The 21234-nt window shown below is 37.4% G+C and overlaps 2 protein-coding genes across 5 annotated transcripts; one reads left to right on the top strand and one right to left on the bottom strand.

Moving 5' to 3' along the window:
• Positions 1-89: 89 nt before the first annotated feature.
• Positions 90-18889, top strand: Ge-1 (Enhancer of mRNA-decapping protein 4 homolog Ge-1). 4 transcript variants are annotated; one of them, XM_022057560.1, is made up of 22 exons: positions 90-227; positions 960-1016; positions 2544-2749; positions 3301-3493; positions 3926-4079; positions 4805-5103; positions 5558-5747; positions 6672-6831; positions 7739-7900; positions 8237-8472; positions 9900-10037; positions 11031-11230; positions 12239-12415; positions 12649-12808; positions 13633-13924; positions 14246-14361; positions 14911-15076; positions 15252-15423; positions 15919-16135; positions 16325-16488; positions 16650-16828; positions 17997-18889. In XM_022057560.1, exons 2-22 carry the CDS (start codon positions 967-969, stop codon positions 18011-18013), a joined length of 3648 nt encoding a protein of 1215 aa, XP_021913252.1. In that variant the 5' UTR covers positions 90-227; positions 960-966; the 3' UTR covers positions 18014-18889. The 4 variants fall into 4 exon arrangements, with proteins under 4 accessions (XP_021913252.1, XP_021913251.1, XP_021913253.1 ...); XM_022057559.2 differs by having other exon boundaries at positions 110-368; XM_087357748.1 differs by lacking the exon at positions 90-227 and adding an exon at positions 849-867.
• LOC110826698 (rRNA-processing protein UTP23 homolog) lies at positions 18890-21225 on the bottom strand. The gene is made up of 5 exons (XM_022057570.2): positions 20912-21225; positions 20668-20764; positions 20054-20180; positions 19826-19975; positions 18890-19283 (listed from the first exon to the last, which is right to left on the bottom strand). Exons 1-5 carry the CDS (start codon positions 21029-21031, stop codon positions 19019-19021), a joined length of 759 nt encoding a protein of 252 aa, XP_021913262.1. The 5' UTR covers positions 21032-21225; the 3' UTR covers positions 18890-19018.
• Between the last annotated feature and the right edge of the window lie 9 nt (positions 21226-21234).

The raw sequence follows: 21234 nt of genomic DNA, 5'->3' as shown, positions 1-21234 counted from the left end.
TCCGTTTTTTTGGTATCGATATACAAATGTGCATGTTTAGTCGTCTACACTGCAGGCAATCAACGATCGTGTTTCATTTTGTTGATTAGTGTGCTTGCTAGGTAGGTTATCTTCGAGTTTCTGTGAACGCTAGGAGGATGTTTTCCACTGCTTGAAATAGAATACCTTCCGTGATTTTGTAGTTTGAACCTGCTCTTTTGGATCGTTGTTTCATCGGTGTAGATAAGGTGCGTGACATTTAGGGGCATTGGTTTGTTCACAGCATACCGGCATATGATTCACACTGTGAGAAGACTGGTGAAGGTCGCGTTATATTTGGTGTATTAAACGCCGCGTGTATTTTGAAATAATTTTAACAGATGAACTAAGTACGTGAAATATTGTTATACAGTTTTAGTAGTTAGTAATACTTTGTGTGCTTGTTAAAACTGATTGAAGACATGATGGTGTATAAATATGAATGAACACGTCAGTTTTAGTCTTAAAATTTCTAGTTATGGTTCTTCTAGAACACCATATACCATCTTGTATGATACTAAAATGCATACTTAATACAGCATTACAATGAAAGAAAGTAGAATAGTATTTAAAAATAAATTAGTTAAGAACAGTGTAGAGTTATGTGGGGAAGGGGAAAAGTTTGTGTCAAATAAGATACGAGGACCTCATCTGCACAGATCATGTTCATAATTGTGTCTGAATTAATCATTTGAATTAGTATGAACTTTTCAAGTGATTGTACCATGTGGTTAAATTTTAGGCAGTGTGTAGAATCTTCAGATAGGCTATTACCAAGAGACAATTTTAAATATAGTAGTTTAGCTGTTGCAGAACAATATTTAACCTTCGCTTTACAACAGAAGTTAGGTTAGTGCAACAGTAAGGTTATAGCTTGCATTCCAAATGTACTGGCTTGGAATATAGGTTAGGTTACCGACTATACTATAATTGTCTTACAGAATTACAATGGAGCCACATGCAGAATCAAGTAAGCTTCTACCCATTCCTCAGACAGTGTAAGTGTAATTCAGCAACAACAAATTATTGAAACAGATATAAATTGTTTATTTTATTGCTAAACACTGCACACATCCAGATTTTATTAAGTCATGTGTTTTTCTTCAACATCTGTTTCTTGGCACATTATCTGTTAGCTTAGTAATACCAACGTAAAATAGAATTGAATTTGAAGATTTCTGTCTTCTGGGTTGTTGCGCTGTGTAGTCTGGTCGATGTTAACCAACGTTTCAGAGGTCATACTGCCTCCGTCATCAGGGCAACAACCCAGAAGACAGAAATCTTCATACTCACCACTGTGAAAACCTCAAATCTTACATAGAATTGAATTTATTTACATCCCATAGATCCTTCATAGACCTAAGCCAAGGATGTCATAGTACAGATACAATACTTTTTTTAAAAACAAATGTAAATTGCATGTAGGATGATTGTCATTTAGCTAAGTAATTTGGTGTGGTGTAATGTGATCTGGTTAGCTTAGCTTAGCTTAGTTTAGTTAGATTGCTTATGACTACTTTTCTTTGGAAAATATTAATTGCTGTCTGTGTGATGTGTTTACAACAAGTGTGCCATTGTTTCAAAGGAAGAGACAATGTTTTTATCTTTATTCATTTTTTTGTATTTGCCCTGAGAAATTATTTTCACACTTTATCCTTTGATGAAAACGAAAATTTCTACAGGTTATGAGGATTGATATTCATATATTTATAGTTAATGGTTGAATTTTATTGATATCAGTTACATAAATTGTTTATAGTAATGCAACTTCAAATTTGGCAGTAAGATTGTCATGAGGCAAGGAGATTATTAAGGGGATTAGGGTTGGGGGAAAGAAACAGAAGAGAGAAATTAAAAACATCTGCAATTTTTCAACAGCTATGCTATAGAAATTTGGTAATGAGCTGCTAAAACAGTATGACCAATGGATAAATATTGTTGCGAGTTGTTCTGAAGTGTATTAAAAATGGATGCATTGGAATAACTCTGTTATTCAGTATAGGTTGCTCAAATTTTGATAGACTAAGTCAGTGGCAAGGAATCCTCTTAAGCACTTAATTAAGTTATTCAACTGTTCAAGAAATACCCAACTTTTATGGAATTTGAATTATAATCAGGCTCTTAAAAGTCTGCCACTGGTCACTGTTTTTCCAAGGACCAGTTCTCTTACAAAGAGACGCAATTCTTGGGTGCTGTTGTTATTCATACAATTTATTTTAAAAAAACATAAATTAAGGTGATGCACTTGGGTCAATTAGCCATAGCGGATGAATCATTGCAGTTCAATGTCAGTATTTGTGGTAGATTTCTCTTTACAATATAATTACCCTTGTCTCTCGTGCTGGCATAGTTTTACCATATTGAATGATACTTTATCAGTGCTAAGAAGTTTGGTGAACCTTAAAGTATGTCATTTTGATGTTTTGTTGTTTTAATTAGTTTATTAAGCCCTAAGCAAGAACTTGGGTAATTGTGTTAATTATTTTGTTTGTTTTTAATTTGTGTTGTTTGTTGCATGGTACCAGACGCTTTACAGGAACAGATGAAAGCAACAGTTCTGAAGTGTTCTGTGAGAAAGTGACAATTGTGCCCAGTTCTGGCCTTCATGAGACTGGTAGTTCAAAAGTAAAATTGAAAAATGTTGTGGACTTCAGTTGGGAGCTCCGATTTTATACAGGACAACTACTTGCTGTTCATGTTGGCGGGAAGTACATAGCATATGGACTAAAAGGCAAGTGAGGTCCATTGTAATGAATATGTGTGACACACTTCACTCATTAGCAATGAATATGTGTCATGTGCTTCACTCGTGATTATGCTGCTACTGGAATATTTGTACAAGATTTATAAAGTGATAGTTCAGGTTCTCGTGGCAATGAGTATGGTGACTATCATCTGGAACGTTGCAGTGCGTAGTCTCGTAGAAGTTTACTGGCATTTTGTAGCAACCTGTTGTATCTGAATTGTAATTAAAGTCTACCAGACTACGCAGTGCAACATCCCTGAAGACATATATCTTCATTCATGATCATCTTTTCAGTTATAATGTCTGTAATGAGCCAGGTATCAATAAGTTAATATTCTTTCTTTCCACCATTTAAGAAATGCAGATTTTTGGATGTATTTTTGGAAAGATATGCTATTTAGATTTAATTTTAATAGATTACTTTATTAGTTGTTGTTTGTACTGAATTATGCTTCTGGTGGAAAAATAACTCCTGATATGAAAGGAGTTTTTTACAGTGATATATTCATTGTTCTTGATAATTTTATGTTTATCAGCGGTAGGCACAAATAACGGAGTTATTCGAGTGGTAAACCGGGAGAGCTCAGAGCGATCACTCCTCAAAGGCATAGAAGGTATGGTGCAGGACATAGCCTTCGCACACATTCCAAACCAAGTCGTATTGGCCTGTGTGGATGAGTATGGAAATCTTCTGGTTCATCAGATAGAAGAGACTAAAGATAAAATGGTGTATCCTTCACGAACTGAATTATATCAACACATGTATACTAATACAGTGGCAGCCAGCTGTAAATTCATAGAGGAAATTTTTACAAGACATTTTTTAATATTCCTTGAAAGATGAATATTTAGTTGGAATTATTATTTTTATTTTGCATAGCCTTGGGTGGCTGGTAGATGGTGCTGAACCTTCAGGATTCATAGCAGTAGATCAATGGTAGTGCAACACAGAAGTACCTCTTATTTGGCAAGTTAGTTGTCCTTTTTGCAAAGGAGAGGCAACTTAAAATGCAATAATCACGTTTCATCATAGATTTAACAAATATAGGGTCAAATATTTGTAACTATTGAAGTAGCTTAAAAGGTTTCAATTAGGTAGGTAGGTCATTGCTTGTTTTGGAAGAGGTGGCATTGATTATTGATATCCTTATGAAGTTCTAGCTGTACATTGCTGCTTCATGTAGAGCAGAACAATGATCGTACAACCAGCAGCAACCACAGGGTTATATGGTGTCCGTATATACCAGAAGAGGAAAACTCTGATGTTACATATGATGATGTTGCCAAATTGCTTGTGTTAACGCATGGTGCTAAGGTGAACAGCTGTTTTTATTCTCATGTTAAGGGAATATCACAGATTGCAGGTGATTTAGAACATAGCACTTGGAGGGGTGGGGGATGAGAGGAAGGTGGGGATAGTTACATAATGAGATTTATAATTTGTACTTTTCGCAAAATACTATTTAGATTGTTAAATTTGGACAATAAGATGTGTAGGACATGCGGCACATGTGGGGAATATGAGAAATGCATACAAAATTTTGATTGGAAGGCCTGAAGAAAGTACACCACTTGAAAGAACTAAGCATAGGTTGGAAGATTATGTTGAAATAGGTCTTGAAAAAATGGGGTTGATTGGATTTATCTAGCTATGGTAGTGACCAGTGATTGGGTCTTGTGAACTTGGTAATGAACCTTCCAATTTCTTGAAAGGTAGCTTTTCAAGAAGAACCATGAGTTAGTTTGTTGCTTGAAATCATAAATGTTATTGTCATATTCTCTTGGAAGATGGTCCCATGAGAGGCTAAAAATGAGATTATGGTATAATATTAAAATAGATCTCATTGCAGTAAGGTTCTTATGATGTGGACTGGATTGAACTTGCACAGGCTTTGGTGTTAATGGTGTTCTTCATTTGGGTTCATTTTCATTCAGTCTGTCTCTGCCCCTGAGAAGCAGTGAGACATTGTCTCTGACCAGATATTTTGATTCATTCTGTATTTTGGATGAGTACAGATTTACCAACTATTCATTCAACAGGCAGAAATGTGGAACGTAGGAATGGTCACCGCAAAACATGGGGTTGGTCCTTTGCAGCCTGAGACTGTTGAGGAAGGATACTTGGAGATCATGGAACACACAGCACCCATTATCGATGCCGCATTTGCTCCAGATGGAACAGCGCTTGCAACAGCAAGTTTGGATGGAAATGTCAAGTTTTTCCAGGTTTACATGCACAATGATAACAAACCGCGGTGTTTGCATCAGTGGCAACCGCATGACGGAAAACCGCTCTCCTCCCTTTTCTTCTTGGACAATCATAAGATGTACAACCCAGAGTATGTATATGTCTATTTATTAAACTAAGAAGTATATTTTATTTTTCTAGCTTATTTCATGTGAGGAGGTAGATGATTTCCATGGTTACAGGCGATTTTTTAATCAGCGAAGTAACAGTTATTTGTTGAAGTGACATACTGTAGTATACAGTTGGCAAATTAGTTTCAGGGGAATCTCAAATTAATACGTAGTGAAAGTAAGAAATTAGATATAATTTTTTTACAGATTTTGACAAGTAGTTGAACATATTGTATTTTTATCTTTAAAAATATTAAAGTTTCTCTCTTGCTTGCTGCCTGTAGGAACAAACATACCAGATCATGAAAAGAAGTAGGTGAAAAAACAGATTTTGATTTTACTTTTATATTTACTTGTGCTGATACTTTCTCTGGCTTCACATTCTTTTATAATAACACCGGTGTTTGAAATGAATGAATTATTTTTTGTTCTCAGAGTGCAGTTCTGGAAGTTTGCAATAACAGGCGCAGAAAATAACTCAGAATTGAAGATCTGGTCGTGTGAATCGTGGACTTGCCTGCAGACCATCAGGTTCACTCCGGAAGTGGGGAAGCAAGATATTGTCCTGAAAGCTGGGTTAGATCTTGGAGCTGGTTATTTGCTTCTCTCAGATATTAACTATAAGGTGAAGAATGCAATTCCATTGTTATTAAAAATAGGCTTCTTGTCTGAAAATGAAATCTGAAGACTTTGTGGCAAATAAGTGGATTGAATGAAGCCGTCTCATGTAATATAATCTGTCAGTATGGGGTAAAAATGTAACATTTCTGAGACTCTGTCGGAACGTGGATTATTCCGCGCCGGCCCAGCCGATCACCCACAAGAATGCCATTACGAGGTTTCTTGTAATTTGACGTAGCCTAAAGGATGAGAATTTCTCCATGAAATTTCAGTAAACATGTACAATATAGTCTGAAATATATGTATCTACATGGAGTAGCTTTCTTGAGAAGCTGATATAGCTTCTTCTTCTTCTTCTATGGCTCTCCGGTCTGTATTCGGTCCATGGCATCCTCAATTCTCATCTTCCATTCGGTCCTCTGTTAGGTCCGTCCGTCCGAGGCTTTGATTGAGGTCTCGAAACATCTTCCTTTTTACGGTGCAAGGTTGTTAGCCTTGCGACCAACCCCCAACCTGGAGGACCAGGGTACCTGTCTTAGTCTGACCTCTCCCCCTCGACCAATCTGGCTATGGAGTCCCTACCAGTAGCTCTTGGGGTCACTGAGGTACTGAAGCCCCACCACCACGACAAGGTGCAGGTACCATTAAGTGGGGTGATAAAGCTTTTCGTGGCATAAAATTCCTTATTTTTATAGACATCTTTAGTCTTTTTTGTTATTCACATCGTTGCTTACTATTTATCGTTTAACAATGCTTTGGTTTTAAGACGCTTGTAATTCTTGTTCTCCCTTTATATTGAGAGACTTTGTTTTTCAGCTATACAGGGTGGCAAAATATCTTAAGGGACTTTATTGTTATCAGAAGTAGATGAGATGATGCATGTTTTGTATGTTAATTTGAATTAGTTTTATGTATTTCCTCTTTTTAGTTGCTGTACGTTCTTCAGCTGCACAAGGATCCCTCGGAGACATCGGCTTACGTTTGCTCTGTGTCGGAGTTCCGGTTACCATATCCTATCTTGAGTTTCGGAATTGTTGATGCCGGTCTCAGAAAGTTCAAGAGTAGCAGTTTGGAGGATTTATGCAATGGTATTTAACGGTATATTGTTGTTGCTCCGTATGCTCTTTGCTTGTGTGTTTATTTATTTTGCTGTATCAACTGCTGAGGTACATAGCATCTGGTATATGGTATGATGAATCAGGAGGGAAGTGGGAAGAATTTGTTAACAGTCCCAGGTTTTACGAGGACTGAGGAAAACAATGAAGAATGTCACCTTTGGCTCCTGACAAGGAATCATACTGGGCATTGTCTAAATTTTAATCAGTTGTTTTGTCAATTTTCCAGGTAGATTATTTTTAAATATTTTAATAAACAGGTACTTCTGAGCTCTTCAAGTAACTGGTCACTGAATTGATTTTTTTTTTTTGACGTAACATCAGAATGTACAGCTGGGAGTTTTATGCTTGTTGTGTTGCTTGTATTGACTTCAAATACAATCAATACAATATTGATTTAGTGTGTGAGGAAGTCTTCTTTATACTGTTTTTGCTAATGGGAGAAACGTTTAGTGTTTTACTTTGGTGAAGTCTAAGGTTTAAATAAACCAAAAATGTCATGTTAATAAATTTGCCATTTAAACGTGTCTTCTTAGGAATGTAGATAGAGTCTGTGTAGAAAATGCTGGTTTCATGTTTCACAGTGCTTTTTATGAATTCAGATCAATGTAATCAGTCAAGCTTCTGGTTCAAACGCATATGATCATGTTCATTAGTGTTTGTCACGAGACTGTAGGTGTCTCGGAGCTGAGGGCGCAGAGAGCTGGAAGTCACGGTTTGAACGTTTTTAACCAAGTGAGATTTTATGTTCTTGCGGTGTGTCTTCTGGGATGTTGTGCCATGTAGCCTCATAGAAATTGGCCAATATTTCAGGGGTGCTTAGTGTATCCATCGAACAGTTGTGTAGTATCACTTTGTTATCTCAGGAGTGTGTTTACAGAGGATGGGGATGATGAGGCACAGCAGTTTGTTCAAGCGGTGGTCGTGCGGATGTACCTGGTTCAACCTAAATCTCTTCAGGAATGTCACATAGCCTTTCAGCCACCAGCAACATTGGGGGAAGTGGGTCAGAAGCTTAGTACCTTGTCACACGATTCTCTACGTAAGTAGTTCTGTGTTCGTTCAAAGACTGAAATGCTTCCATATTGAAAAGCAGTTGCTTCAGATGGATAGAGTACTGAAGGTGGCATTACTGTTCAGGTTTATTAAGCCATCTTTGTAAAAGTTGCTTAAGGGAAGTTATGCGTGTCCGTCTCTTCATGCGTTTGATCTCCAAAAACTACTCCGGTTCAAATCAAACTTCAACGTATTCTTAAAAGTTGCATACATGATATAAAATATAGATCTCATAAATTACTATGAATTCTGTTTTGGAGAGTATTTTCATGAGGATATCCCCCCCCCCCCCTCTCCCTTTTCATTTTTCTGTTCTGTCCAGTATTCAGAGATGGGTTCTCAGATCTGTCTACAAATGGACTAAGCACATCAGTGGCAGAGCTGGAAGCTGTCGCACCTGATCTGCCGGCCAATCACATGTCGGACACTCAGCAACCAGCAAATATCAATTCTCAGCAGCAGCAGCAGCAAGAACAGCAACAACTGAATCTTATGACTCCTGACGCCTTTAGCTCGCCCGCAAAGAAGGACAGTCCTACAGACATACGGAGCCCGCAGGTCAGTTCAGTGCAGTGTTTTTCAAACTGTTGGCGGTGTAGTAAAATTTAGGGTGTTACTACAGGCTACACATATTCTTCTTCTTCTATGGTTCTCCGGTCCGTATTCGGTCCATGGCTTCCTCAATTCTCCTCTTCCAATCGGTCCTCTGTTAGGTCCGTCTGTCCGAGGCTTTGATCGAGGTTTCGAAACATCTTCCTTTTTACGGTGCGAGGTTGTTAGCCTTGCGACCAACCCCCAACCTGGAGGACCAGAGTACCTGTCTTAGTCCGACCTCTCCCCCTCGACCAATCTGGCTAGGGAGGCCCTACCAGTAGTTGTGCTACCGCCAGCATAGCTTATAGGCTACACATGCGTCTTGAATTTATGCGGAATGTTTGTGGGAAAAGGTCTTGGAGAGTGGTCACTCGGAAGATAGAGGAGATGGCAGACTAACATTAAGATGTATAGTACTTTTCACTGCATGGTACAGCAGTGTAATAGACAAGAAATATTATATTTAATTGAGTGAAGGTGTACAGATCTTGCACAATGCTGCTGGCAAAGGTAACGAGCATGTACTGTGATGTGTTTAACCTCCTTTTCACTTCTAATTAAGTGAAATATCTTCCTTATTACTTAATTTGTAGACACCCTTATGTTGTTAAAATTGCAAAGTGTTTCTAATTTTTTTTATTCTTTACTTGGTTTTTGCAAGCATTCCATACAGCACTTGAAATTTGCTCCTATCACTTGCATGAAGACATTGTAGCTCTAAATGTTGCTTTAGATGTACTGTGTCCACATGCAACAGGCAGTAGCTGTTCTTATAAGTAAGTTAACAGATTTAAGTTCTAATCAAGTTTCTTTCTGGTCTTTGGTTCTCTCTTATGCTTACTCTCATTTCATAAGTTTTTTCTTTAATTTTGCAAGAAAAGTCATTAAAGTTAATTTTTTATTGTGACAGTCACGTAGTAACAGCAGAGGTAATGTTGCCCCCCGTGCCCAAGCACCATGCTGTGATGCTATGTGAGTGTAAGTGGGTATGAAGATAAAGCTCCATGCATTCTTAACCTCAGTATAGATGTATGTGAAAAATCAGCATTTTATTCCTTTATCCGTGGATTAAAATCTGGATTGGGGATTGGGCAGGTGGATGGGAAGATAATATTCCAGCTGGGAATCTTACATCTTACCCCAATTGTCCAGCACGTAGCCTGCCACTTTACGATGATTTTCTGTTTCAATTCAAGTTTAACCGGCAACACGTGGAGGACCCTTGGATAAAAGTCTGTGCAGCTTCTCAGCATGTCGTAAGAGAAAACCCCCGCTCCTTCCTGAACACCGCTTTAAGTTAAATGTGGACATGGAAACTTTTGCTTGAGAACCGCTGCTGTAGTTGCTTTGTTTTTGTTTGTACTGCTTGCTTGAGCTTCTGCAATTTTCAGATATCCCATCATGTGGATACATCACAGCATGTAACAAGGATCTTGGAAGGTTCTATTTCTGGATCTCCTACTGTCATCGGTGTTATAGCGTCATCACCTCTGGATGATGTTTTGGCCCTTACAGGCGGTCAGGCTAAGGTAATTTCTCTGTGCCATAATGAATTTGTATTCCATCAGAGAAAGAACACATTATGATACATGAGAACACACGGTGTTTTAGATGCTGGATTTACGTCTTTCATCAGGTAAAATCGTACAGTCTGATCAATTGCGTCTGTTAGGGATTTAGAAAAATCTTTCCGTTTGACCCGTCTGATTAGATTGGTAGTTTTACCTGATGATAGAAGTAGGGCCAGCTTCATAAGCATTGTGTCTTTATATCAGGAGATGAAAGGATATATCCAAGAATGTCCTTCGCTCTATCTTAGCTACAGAGATAATTCACTCTTTACAGGGGCAGGGCTTCAAAAATATGGTCAGTGACTTGCTTACAGTCAGTATTCTTTAATACTGTTGAAGGAAATCTTGTAAGATTTGAGGTTTTCACAGTGAGTATGAAGATTTCTGTCTTGTGGGTTATTGCACTGTGTAGTCTGGTCGATGTTAACCAATGTTTCAGAGGTCACACTGCCTCCGTCATCAGGGCGATTCTTAGTATGAAGATTTCTGTCTTGTGGGTTATTGCGCTGTGTAGTCTGGTCGATGTTAACCAACGTTTCAGAAGTCATACTGCCTCCGTCATCAGGACGATCCTGTTGACGGAGGCAGTGTGAGATTTTAGGTTCTCACAGCAGTGAAGATGTCAGCGCTGTTCTGTGTTGTGAGACCGCGTGATGTGAAATCAACATTTTGGAGAAACAGGGCTGAAGATCGCGACAGCATGTTTCTCCAAAACATTGCAATATACCTACAAGTACATTATCACAACCCAGGAGAACATGGATATTTTCCAAATTGATTCACCTTTTCTGCAGTTCAATGAACTTTTATAGGCTCGATTTGGATCTGAAGCTTATTGCAACTTCATTAGCCTTTCCATGTCTGTCTGTCTTGACCCCACAAATCTCTGTTGTCACTGGTGCAAAATTCCGTCGAACGTTTCAGAATCATTGTGCTGTCATAATGTTTCAGGTTGTTCCAGTCGTGGATCAGCCTCTGGCTACCTCGGAGCTGCAAGAAGTTTCTGCATTTCAGAGAGAAGGCTTTGCCAGTGGGGGCAGCAGCCCAAGTCGTGAGGTTCAGGAGATTTTGTCGTTGAAAGGTTCAGAACGTCACAGTCATGGTTACTACAGTGATAAGGTTGTGGCTGAAGTTGTTGAATCAGAAATTGAGTGAGTAAATCATTCTTCATTTCACATTATTTTGAAAATCTTTTATTGCTTTACAAATAAGAACTCTGTAAGCTAAGTTTGCTTGTTACATACTATTCTCTGATGTTTTGTGGAATTAATGATTAAGTATTAAGTCCAGTGGCTCATAAAGTGTTGATGTTTTGGAATTTAGGTAGGAGATAACCTGATTTTGAACTCTAATAAATTCTGAATTTTTTTTGGACATTTCCTTTACCTTAAATGCTTCTATTCATGTAGACACAGCAGCAGAAATTATAAATTAATAATTGTACTATTTACTAATCTGTTTGTGTGTGTAGTGTCCACTACCGTAGAGCCTTTCTATGTCATGGGAGCTGAAACATAACCTAAAAATTTTGCATCATCACCATGTTTATAAAATTTTGCACAAAAAGACTATTTCATACAAAATTTGTGGATACATTCATTATTACAAATTTAGTGGTTTGTTGGTTGCAGCCATGAAACAGATTATAAATATGTGTTATGCACTTCTGCCATTTTGTTATTTTATGTGTCACAAAACAATATTATTAATGAAAGTTGCATTTTGTATCAACATCTGTTATTACATAAAATTTAAGAACCCTAAGATTACTTAAGATTTCTGTCTTCTGGGTTGTTGCGCCGTGTAGTCTGGTCGATGCTAACCAACGTTTCAGAGGTCATACTGCCTCCGTCATCAGGGCGATGAATATGATATTCATCGCCCTTCATACTCAACTGCTGTGAAAACCTCAAATCTTACAACCCTACATTAAGTGACATTATTGTTGATTTCACTTCAGAAATTTTGTCATGTTGGTATTATTGAAGAGAGGGAATTGAAAGGTATGAAAGTTATTGTCCTTACTAAGGAGCACACAGATGTTGCATCGTAATGAAATTCATCTTTTTAATGCTGCCTCTGAATGTATGTTTACAAATTCTTGCTGACTGTTTGTTGTTTTATAGTCATTCTGTTGGTAATTTTATTTTGTTGTCTAGATCTCAAGCTGCACCGACAGCAGCAGAAAACCTTCAGTTTGATGCTCTGGTAAAAGGGAAGGACGTGACAAACGTGAAACCGAGCAGACCTGAAACTGATGGGTGGCCACAGATTCCTATCACTTTAGTCAATCAGTTTGGCAAATCTGTTTCTTCAGAAGAAAAACAGACCAAGAGGTAAGCAAAAATTGCTTTGCTGAAACAAGTTCTAAAAGCACTTCATGTAGTCCTTGAGGTTGATCATCACTCGGTTAGTCATAAAATTAATTGTCCTTTATGAACCTGAATGTTTATAAAGTCTTTAAGTTAAAAACATCAGCATAGACCCTAAGTTATGTGTTCTTTCGCGTATTAATATCACACCACAGAGATATTTTTTTAAAGTACTTTGTGATTTTGTGTATGTTCAGAAATGCACCAATACATCTAGATGGAATTGGGGAAAGTGGGGATGGTTTGCATCACAAGCTCTCGGAAGCAAACCAGAAATTGGAGAACACTGTTACTACGCTGGACCACAAGATAAATTCTATTGTTGAGATAATGCAGCAGCATCAGCTGGAAATCAAGGTAATTCATTAGGAAAGTTAAGCTCTTTGTTCAGATGTTTGGGTTAGGTTATTTAATTATTTGTCATAGCTTCAAAAGTTTCAGGACAGAATCAAAAACAGTAGAGATGTCAAAGGTTAGACCGGCAGGCATACGATGTTCCAGTGGAAAGCACACTGCAGGGGAAATTTTGAAGTGGAAAGTTAGATTGCCTTGAGAAGCAAGTTGACCTCAAATGTTGCCGGCCAATGAGGAAGCTGGCAGTGGCATATGGTGCGTAAATCGCGTCCAGCCCCAAACTGTTTGACCAGTGTCACAGATTGAAGGATGGTTGCTAGTTAGAGGATGACCCGTGCGCCAAATTATGATCACTTATAGTGTAGGGATGTTTACAAAAATGTTGGTTGGAATCTTTGCACACAATCCACAGCAACGATCTGACCATGCATCACGTCTGCCAACACACGTTGAGTGGGAGGATGATGGGGAAGTAAGTGGTACTGTTCTGTTTTAAGTTATACTCTTTCATTTGTCTTGAGGGACCAAAGAAATCCCTGTTACGCTAGGGGGGCCCCTGAACTGGAAATCTAATACAAGACCTTCTTATAGAGAAGAAGTAGTTACTCAAGTATGTTATGTTGTTTGACTACTTTGGTTAGATTAGTAAACTTTATAATTACATTGAGTTTAATTGCTTTAATTTATATGAAGAGATATACTGTCTTTAATGGCATGGCAGTCTTACCATAAGTGACTGCATTTTTACTTGTGTCTGAATTAAGTCTTATAACAGATGTTTATCGCATCGTACAGGAGATTTTTAGAATGTAGTTCCTTGTTTGCAGAAGTTGCTTGAGGAAGTAAGTACCATCCGTCAGGCTGTATCCAGAGACCATGCTTCCCCGTCACTTAGTCCACGGATGGAGGCAATAATCATGTCACAACTTGACAAAGCTCTGGTGAAACATCAGCAGCAACACATGGCTTTGTTGGAGGAACTGCTCCTGCAGAGAGAAGACAAAGAACGGAAAAGACAGGAGGCCCTGATGTGTGCCATCTCGCAGGCTGTTGGGAACTTGGTCACGGCAAAACTTGAAGACATCGTTACTGCCGAGATTAAGAACAGCATCATACCAGGCAAGCACATGTCACTCGGCAGTATTTAATCTTACGTAACACATTATCTTAAGTATTTTCTGGTTCATGGACCATTAAAACAGTGTTGGTACCTTTTTCATTGTAAATAAATTATCTTTTATGAGATTTTGATTGTGTTCGTTGTGGATTGTGCTGCTGCAAAGTACAGTGGAGTCTTCACAGGCATTCAGTAACATCAGATGGTCTAAAAAAAGCTGACAGTTCGAGAACTGTGGCTGGTTGCATCAGAAGACTCAATTCAATTTCACCACTGTGGATCTTAACAGTAATCTGTATTATGTTGTTTTTTTTTTCTTTTAGCTCTAGTGTCAACAATGGAACCCCTAAAGCATCAGCTTCATATAGAGATGACGCAGAAGCTGACGTCCACCGACCACCTGCTCAAAGAAAATATAACAAAACTGGTTCATAGTAAGGTAATGATATAAAAGCACTGTCTTCTTAGATTTCATAATGTTTCGTCTTAGCATGTAATAGAAGAATGTGATGATGTATGTGCTCTGCTATCTCACAGTTCTTTGTCGTATACCTCAGACCGCATTGTCGTTCTGTTGGATACGACGGTTTCGCAGCCTGTTTGATATGGCGACATTAAAATATACAGTAGTTTGTCTCATGTTACCCAGTATTATTACTGTAAATTTGTGGATAAAGTATTAATGTTCACTCTTCTTTATACTTTTATATTACGCAGTGCAGTTTATATGAAATTAACGGGTTAGCGGTATTTAAGAAATAATTAATAAATGACGTGCAAAAGATGTAATTTATTATGATTAAAAGTGGCTCTTCTGATAAGTACAGTATATAGCAAATGTAATGTAATACAGAATTAATGAGACAGCAAGAATTTAATGTGACAAATGACAGAAACGCGTTTTAAGCGCTGACCTATAATAACTGAAGTGGTGGAATGAGCTTTGATTCTGCACAAATAATTCTGAGTACTGTTTCTTTTTTTGTAGTCTGTAATGGAGGTGTTGGGTAACTCTGTCGTAACTGCACTTCAGCCCGCTGTACAACATGTATATAAGGAGGTCTTCACCAGTTTAGTGATGCCATCTTTTGAAAAGTCGTGCCAGTCCATGTTTCAGCAAATCAATGAATCATTCTCCAAAGGAACAAAAGAGTGTAAGTTTTCCAGATTCGCTTATTTTTATGTGCCACCATCTCTGTCGGGCCAATGTAATTGCTACTTCGTGTTCTAATTCTCATATTTGTTTTTAGGTATATTTGAAGCTAAAAGTTATTCACTTTGTTTACATTGTGTTATTCTGATTTGGGTGTGCTCACGGTGCTCTTGTAGATATTCAAGCTCTGGAAGGTTACATTGACAAGCAGCGACGGCAGCAGGAGAAGGGACGAGATATTGTAGGCCAAATACAAGTCTTATCTGATTCATTTCGCACAAACCACGACCATCTTACTTCAGCGATACAAGAGGAAGTACGGGCACAAGTTAAGAAAGGATTGACAAGGTACTTGGTGTGTTTGGGGGGGGGGGGGGGGGGTTATTATCCCATATTTGGATTTTAAATTTTTCTCTAAATATATTACATGTATTTGTGACACTTAGAATTCTGTAGCTGGGAATTATTATCCTGATTTATTTCATTACCAAGAATAATTTGAGCTTGCTAGATGGAACCAGTACTCATTAGTCCACTGACTGATACTGCATCTGCGGGATTTCTTTTATACTTCCTGTTTATTTGTTACTTTGCTTATGTCTTCATCTCTTCATTCAAAAAACAAATAGTAAGGAAATGGTTAATGTAGATACTTTTAATAATTCTTCACCCAAGCTGATGAAAGTTAAATGCATAATGCAGTGTAATACTGTGAACATAATTCAGGTTACTGAAAGTTATGATGTTTTGAGAAGTCTTCAAGTACAATCATATGTTCAGAATCAGGAAGGATAAAGTGGCATATGAACGAACTTACAGTACTCTTATTTGGATTTCTTTTAGCATTCAGGACAGTCTGAACAAGACTGTCTGTGAGGCAGTGAGGGAGAATATAACGAAAGGTTTCCGGGGACAACAAGATGTTATTCAGAACAGCGTGATAACCGCAGTGCGGTCTCGTGCAGTGACGCCTGCACCTCACATTGTTGACTGTCACGTACAGCAGCTACAGATCGAGCAGTTGATCGGTCAAGGCCAGATCAATGCAGCTTTTCAGCAGGTACGTCATGTAACAGCGTTCTTCTCGTAACAATGCTTATTGGACATTTTTCAATAGGTATTCTTGCGCAGTGCGTAAAATGAACTTATAATTGGGATGTCATATCCGAGATTTGAGATTCTCGTGGCACGGTATATTCACGTAGAAATGTCACTTACACTTATATAACAATGCCGTCTTTTTTTACAGGCCCTCTCTGCATCAGATTTAAGTCTTGTGGTGTTCATCTGTGAGAAAGTAAATCCACAACAAGTGTTTAACCAGACTCCATGCCCATTACAGCAGCCTGTGTTGCTGTCGCTAATACAACAGCTCTCTGCCGACATGTCAAATCACACAGAACTGAAGCATAAGTAAGTGATTAAATACAGATTTCAAGTCATGTAAAAATTATTAAATGACATCTTAATGGGTTTCTGGTGTAAGTTATCTGCCAACAAATTCTTAGCATTAATGCTTTGCATGCAGTTTTGGTACTTAAGCACAATGACTGAAATTTCTTTCCTAATTTTAGATATCTGGAAGAAGCAGTGATGAATTTGGATGCAACAAACGTTTTGACAAAAGAACATATGCCAGGAGTTCTCACTAACTTGCAGCGCCAGCTGACGGCATACATCTTAAACAACCCCAATAACAAGATAACTCGCAGCATGAGAATGCTTAGTATGGCAACGCAGTCTCTTCTCAATGGTATTGTATAGCCATTAATTTAGTTTATTTAATACTCCTTTTTTCATCTACATAGGCGATATAATGTCAAGTGGAAATGATGATAAGGAAGGTGGTAGTAGTTGTTTGTTTCAAGATACTATCCAAACATTTGTTTAGTGTTAAAAAAGCCATAAAATATGTTAGTACAGCTGCTGTCTGGGCCAAGCATCAAACCCGGCCATGTCACAGATGGGAAGAAGCGTGAGATTTTAATGCATTTTAATATATTTGTACTTTATATTACTTGACATGATGCTAATGTCATCTGCAGGAACTTGGACATATTCGAGACGAAAATTGTCACACTCCTTCACATTCTATAATAGTATAATTTACTTAATTGATTTAAATTATTTTTACAAATATGTTAATATATTTAGTCGCAATTTTCTTGTGTATTAACGTCCTCCATATTAATGTATTTTATGTTCTGCTTGTTTTACCTTTTATGTTTTTATTGTGTTTGTGTGCTCATTTTGTGCTGTATCTGTAATTGGCCTTCTGGCTGTTGATACACCACACTAATAATAAATAATTGAATTGAATTTGATTTTATGGAGTGTCACTAAATCCAAAAATCATCTGTTTTAGTTCTGAGTGGGTGGTAGAATGAATTAAGCAAGAATGTTCACCCGTGGGAGAGTAAATATTGAATTCTGCTCAGAGAAAAGTCGTCATATTATGATATAAATAATATGTAAGCACAGTAGCATGTCTAACTATATTTCTCCCACTGTGACCTCACATGTTATTATTACATGAAGATACTTACGATGCATAATATCAAATACATCATTGAATATCACGAGACTGCCTGGAACTATAAATTTATGATGGTGCAGTTTACAGATCGGTTTTTATAATTTTCACTAGTACGACGTTAATATTTAGATGTAACCTCATTTTTACCATGTTTAAATATGTCAACATGTGATATTTGTACTGTACGTGAATCTTTCCTTGTGAAACAAGGGATGTAAGCTAAAATCTGGCTGCCAAGATTTGAGGTTAGAAAAAATTCCTTCTAAGCACAGATCAGGACTGTTGAGATTTTTCCATTTTCAAGGTGATGACACTGCATTGTGGTGGGACCAGAGAAGCTTGGCGTAGTGTATGGTATGCTGAGATGGTTGTGTATGTTTTACAGTGCCGTGTACCAAGTAAGCACGTGTATGTTGGAAGTATCTGTTCTGCTCAGCTAGTGTTTGCATTTACATTTGAGCCATTCACGTCTCTGCTGCTTCTCTCTTCACGAACCATGCCGCTCGCGACAAGACACCGTAGCGAAAGAAGAGCAAACACGTGCTGCACTTTACTGTGGTAAACAAATGTTAGTTCTTTCCTGTGAGTCATTTATAAATCTAATTGTTCATATTTCTGAGAAGTTCAGCGTGAAGTCTTGAATATTAGTTACAAATTTTATTCTCCCAAAATTGTGAATTTTATTGGTCAGGTTTACCATATGGCACACGTACAGATATATGTTGTATTTTGGAGACATTGTTTACAATTGATTTTGGGTAAAGTAGGTTTATTACTTGCAACAGTTCATTGTATAAATGGAAACAATTTTAAATATTCAAGACACTTCATGCTTTGAAATAACATGACTTTGGTTGGATAAGCCAGAACATTATTTGTTTTTAATTTTCAATTGTAATATAATCTTTTAAAAAATTAATTTTATTTCATATTCATGGATGTATCCTTCACCATTTAAGTAAGAAAGGTTAAATTTTTTGATTACATGTCTGTAGATAAAACAGCTGCTGAAGTATCACGTAGGTGTACATATAAGCGTCGAATTGCCAGGTCATTAATTAAGAAAAGATGTTAAATTGATTATCAAGTCAAAATACTAGTAGGAAACTTGTTCTGGCATCCGCATCCACAATTTCATCAGTTGTGATACGTAATTGCAGAGAAGGTGCAGTTTGAAGTGGGTCAGGTATCTGCAGGAAACTACCAGCTTAAAGGAAAAAATTATTTTGTATGTATGTACACTTATTAATTTTTTGTAAGAATAAAATATTAAATATGTTCATTTGTACAACTCACAAACTGTATTTTGTCTGACACTAGACTACATCCAGGTCAAACACTAGACAAAATACAAAATATCAGTGGTTGTAATCATCATCATCAAACTCCCCCTGATGAAGAACTGTATCAGTTATTTGCCAATTCTTCTTTCACAAGGGATACCCAATGTTCTTTCACGTGTTTTGGAACTCTAATTCTCTTCCTCTTTTTCATATTTGATGTTTGTGTTTCGTTCTCTTTTGCAGGTTTCTTCTTTTTCTTCTTGCAAGAAAGAGGGTTGGGGCCTCTCTTTTTCTTTCGTTTCTGCATTTCTGCCTGTGGTTCAGGCACACCAAATTTTTTATGTTTTAAGTCAGTGAGGGTATCTTTGTCAAATTTATTCACTTCAAATCTGAAAGAAAGCGTTTTAGATATGTTCAATTAAACTGTAAATAATTATTACTCAAAGTTTCTGTAAACTCACATAAACAACAAACATAAAAAAATCACGAAGTCAGAGTTGACTGCCGAGACTTAGTACCTTCAGTCTATTGCATGTTTGATCTTTTAAGGCAGTGTATCTGAACCGTTGTTGTCCCGTGACTTCGTAAATCTAATTAAAAAGTTTCAAGGCTTCTATTCATTACTGGACTAAAGTGCACAGAGAATTTTATAAAATAATTTGGAAAAACAGAGAACAAAATTTAGCGTGAGTAGGATTTCAGACCTTGATGATGTAGGCAGCAAGGACCTTTGAAACGCTGGATGTGAATTGGTTCGCAATATGGCTCAAAGATAGGCCTTATTGAATATGGTAATGACCTTTTGGATTCAAGAGGTAAGTTTCTTTACCAACTTAACAAAACTATCAGCTTTTCAAATAAAGTGGAGTTTGTTTTGGGGGATGAACATGTAGAAACTATTTTTGTAGGTAGTTTAAATATTTTCACCAACTTTTCATTACTGTTTATCCTAGCCATGCGTGAACTTGCTGCTGAGGGTTGTTCCAGTGTTGGTGCTTTCTGATGCAGGTATAAGAGTGGAGTCCCTGGAATTTTTCGTGCAGTGGCTTGGAGTTCTTTGTCCTGTGTTGCAACAATATACCTGAAATAATAATAAATTCTTCAACTCCTATGTTTTGCTTGAAACAACTATAAACACTGAACAGTCCAGTTACAATACCTGTTTGGATTGTTGACTCCCAACATGGATTCCAAGCATATGGAACCTGGTACAGGCTTATCATTGTGACTGCATCTATGGGTTGCAAACTGCTTGACGATCACCATTGCTCCATAAACACTGTGGCCTGTATAAAGTATAATAGTTGAAGTTAAATGTAGATGAATATGTGGGAATGAAACCAGACTCAAGCAAAGCTCTACAAATATTTATGTTTCTGAGAGTTAAAAAAAATTGAACAACTGCTCCTCAAGCCATAGGTTACTTATTACAGACATGTATCTGTTGAAGCTTCTGAAAGCAAAAAATCTTGCTGAGGTATGTGTGGGATTGACATTTTGTGGTCTCTAGGGAACAGTAGTTCAAGACCACCAACAGAATGTTGTCTTTTTGAAAGTGGCACAAGTTGGTGACATGCAATTTCAAATAATTTGAATAACAAACTAGATTTGACTCAGGTATGTGCTGTTTTCATACAAGTTCATCTGTCCACAATGGTACTACACCAAAAAATGCCATTTTGGAGAAATACTAATGTGCCCTTTTCATTCCCACTTATTCAGATGTTTATAATAAAAATATATTTCTATATGCCATAACAAACAAAAACCAACCTAGTGTTGAGGTTTCGTGTATCACACACTGTGTTGTCAATAATTTTACGTCTCCGTCCAGGTATTTTGGTGTCTGTTCTTTGATGTTAAATTTGTTCTGCAAGGAAAATAATTACTCTGTAACATTTCATTTTTTAATAGTCACTTACAGAAACAATTTTTTTTTCCGTGTTTTTCACATATGGGACTCCAATGGCTAAATTGGTAAACGCACATGCTTAGATGTTTCGTGTGATTAAATTACCTTCAAAGCAGCATAGCAGAATGTCCCATCAATCAGTATTTGGTACGGTTTTCGGAAACCGTAGTTGTTGCTGAAAAAGCTTAGGTATCTATGCACTTTCTTTTGCCTTGAAATTTTCATTTTAACTGGAGAGAGACATAACCTAAACAGATTCAAAACTCCTTTCGGCCACAACGGAATTGAAAATTCAATAAATTTTGGGCTGATTCTGAAGAACAGAAGCCTTCCGCTTTTAAAAGAACAAATCCAACGTAAAGAATTGGTTTATTACATGTTTTGTTGACTAAACAAAATCTGGCCTTGTATTATGTCACTATTGTACG

The sequence above is a fragment of the Zootermopsis nevadensis genome, unplaced genomic scaffold, assembly GCF_977971745.1.
Source record: "Zootermopsis nevadensis isolate Lab colony 2312 unplaced genomic scaffold, Znev_1.0 Znev_ptg000028l, whole genome shotgun sequence".
Classification (NCBI taxonomy): domain Eukaryota; kingdom Metazoa; phylum Arthropoda; class Insecta; order Blattodea; family Termopsidae; genus Zootermopsis; species Zootermopsis nevadensis.
The sequence above is the reverse complement of the archived record's forward strand: the minus strand, read 5'-3'. Positions and strand labels throughout refer to the sequence as shown.

Coding starts and splice junctions, on each gene's coding strand:
- LOC110826698 (XM_022057570.2), bottom strand. CDS start 21,031: ATGAAAATTTCAAGGCAAAAGAAAGTGCATAGATACCTAAGCTTTTTC. Junction 20,181..20,667: donor ACACGAAACCTCAACACTAG/GTTGGTTTTTGT, acceptor TACTTTATACAG/GCCACAGTGTTTATGGAGCA. Junction 19,976..20,053: donor GGAGTCAACAATCCAAACAG/GTATTGTAACTG, acceptor TTATTATTTCAG/GTATATTGTTGCAACACAGG.
- Ge-1 (XM_022057560.1), top strand. CDS start 967: ATGGAGCCACATGCAGAATCAAGTAAGCTTCTACCCATTCCTCAGACA. Junction 7,901..8,236: donor CTTGTCACACGATTCTCTAC/GTAAGTAGTTCT, acceptor TGTTCTGTCCAG/TATTCAGAGATGGGTTCTCA. Junction 15,077..15,251: donor CTCCAAAGGAACAAAAGAGT/GTAAGTTTTCCA, acceptor GTGCTCTTGTAG/ATATTCAAGCTCTGGAAGGT.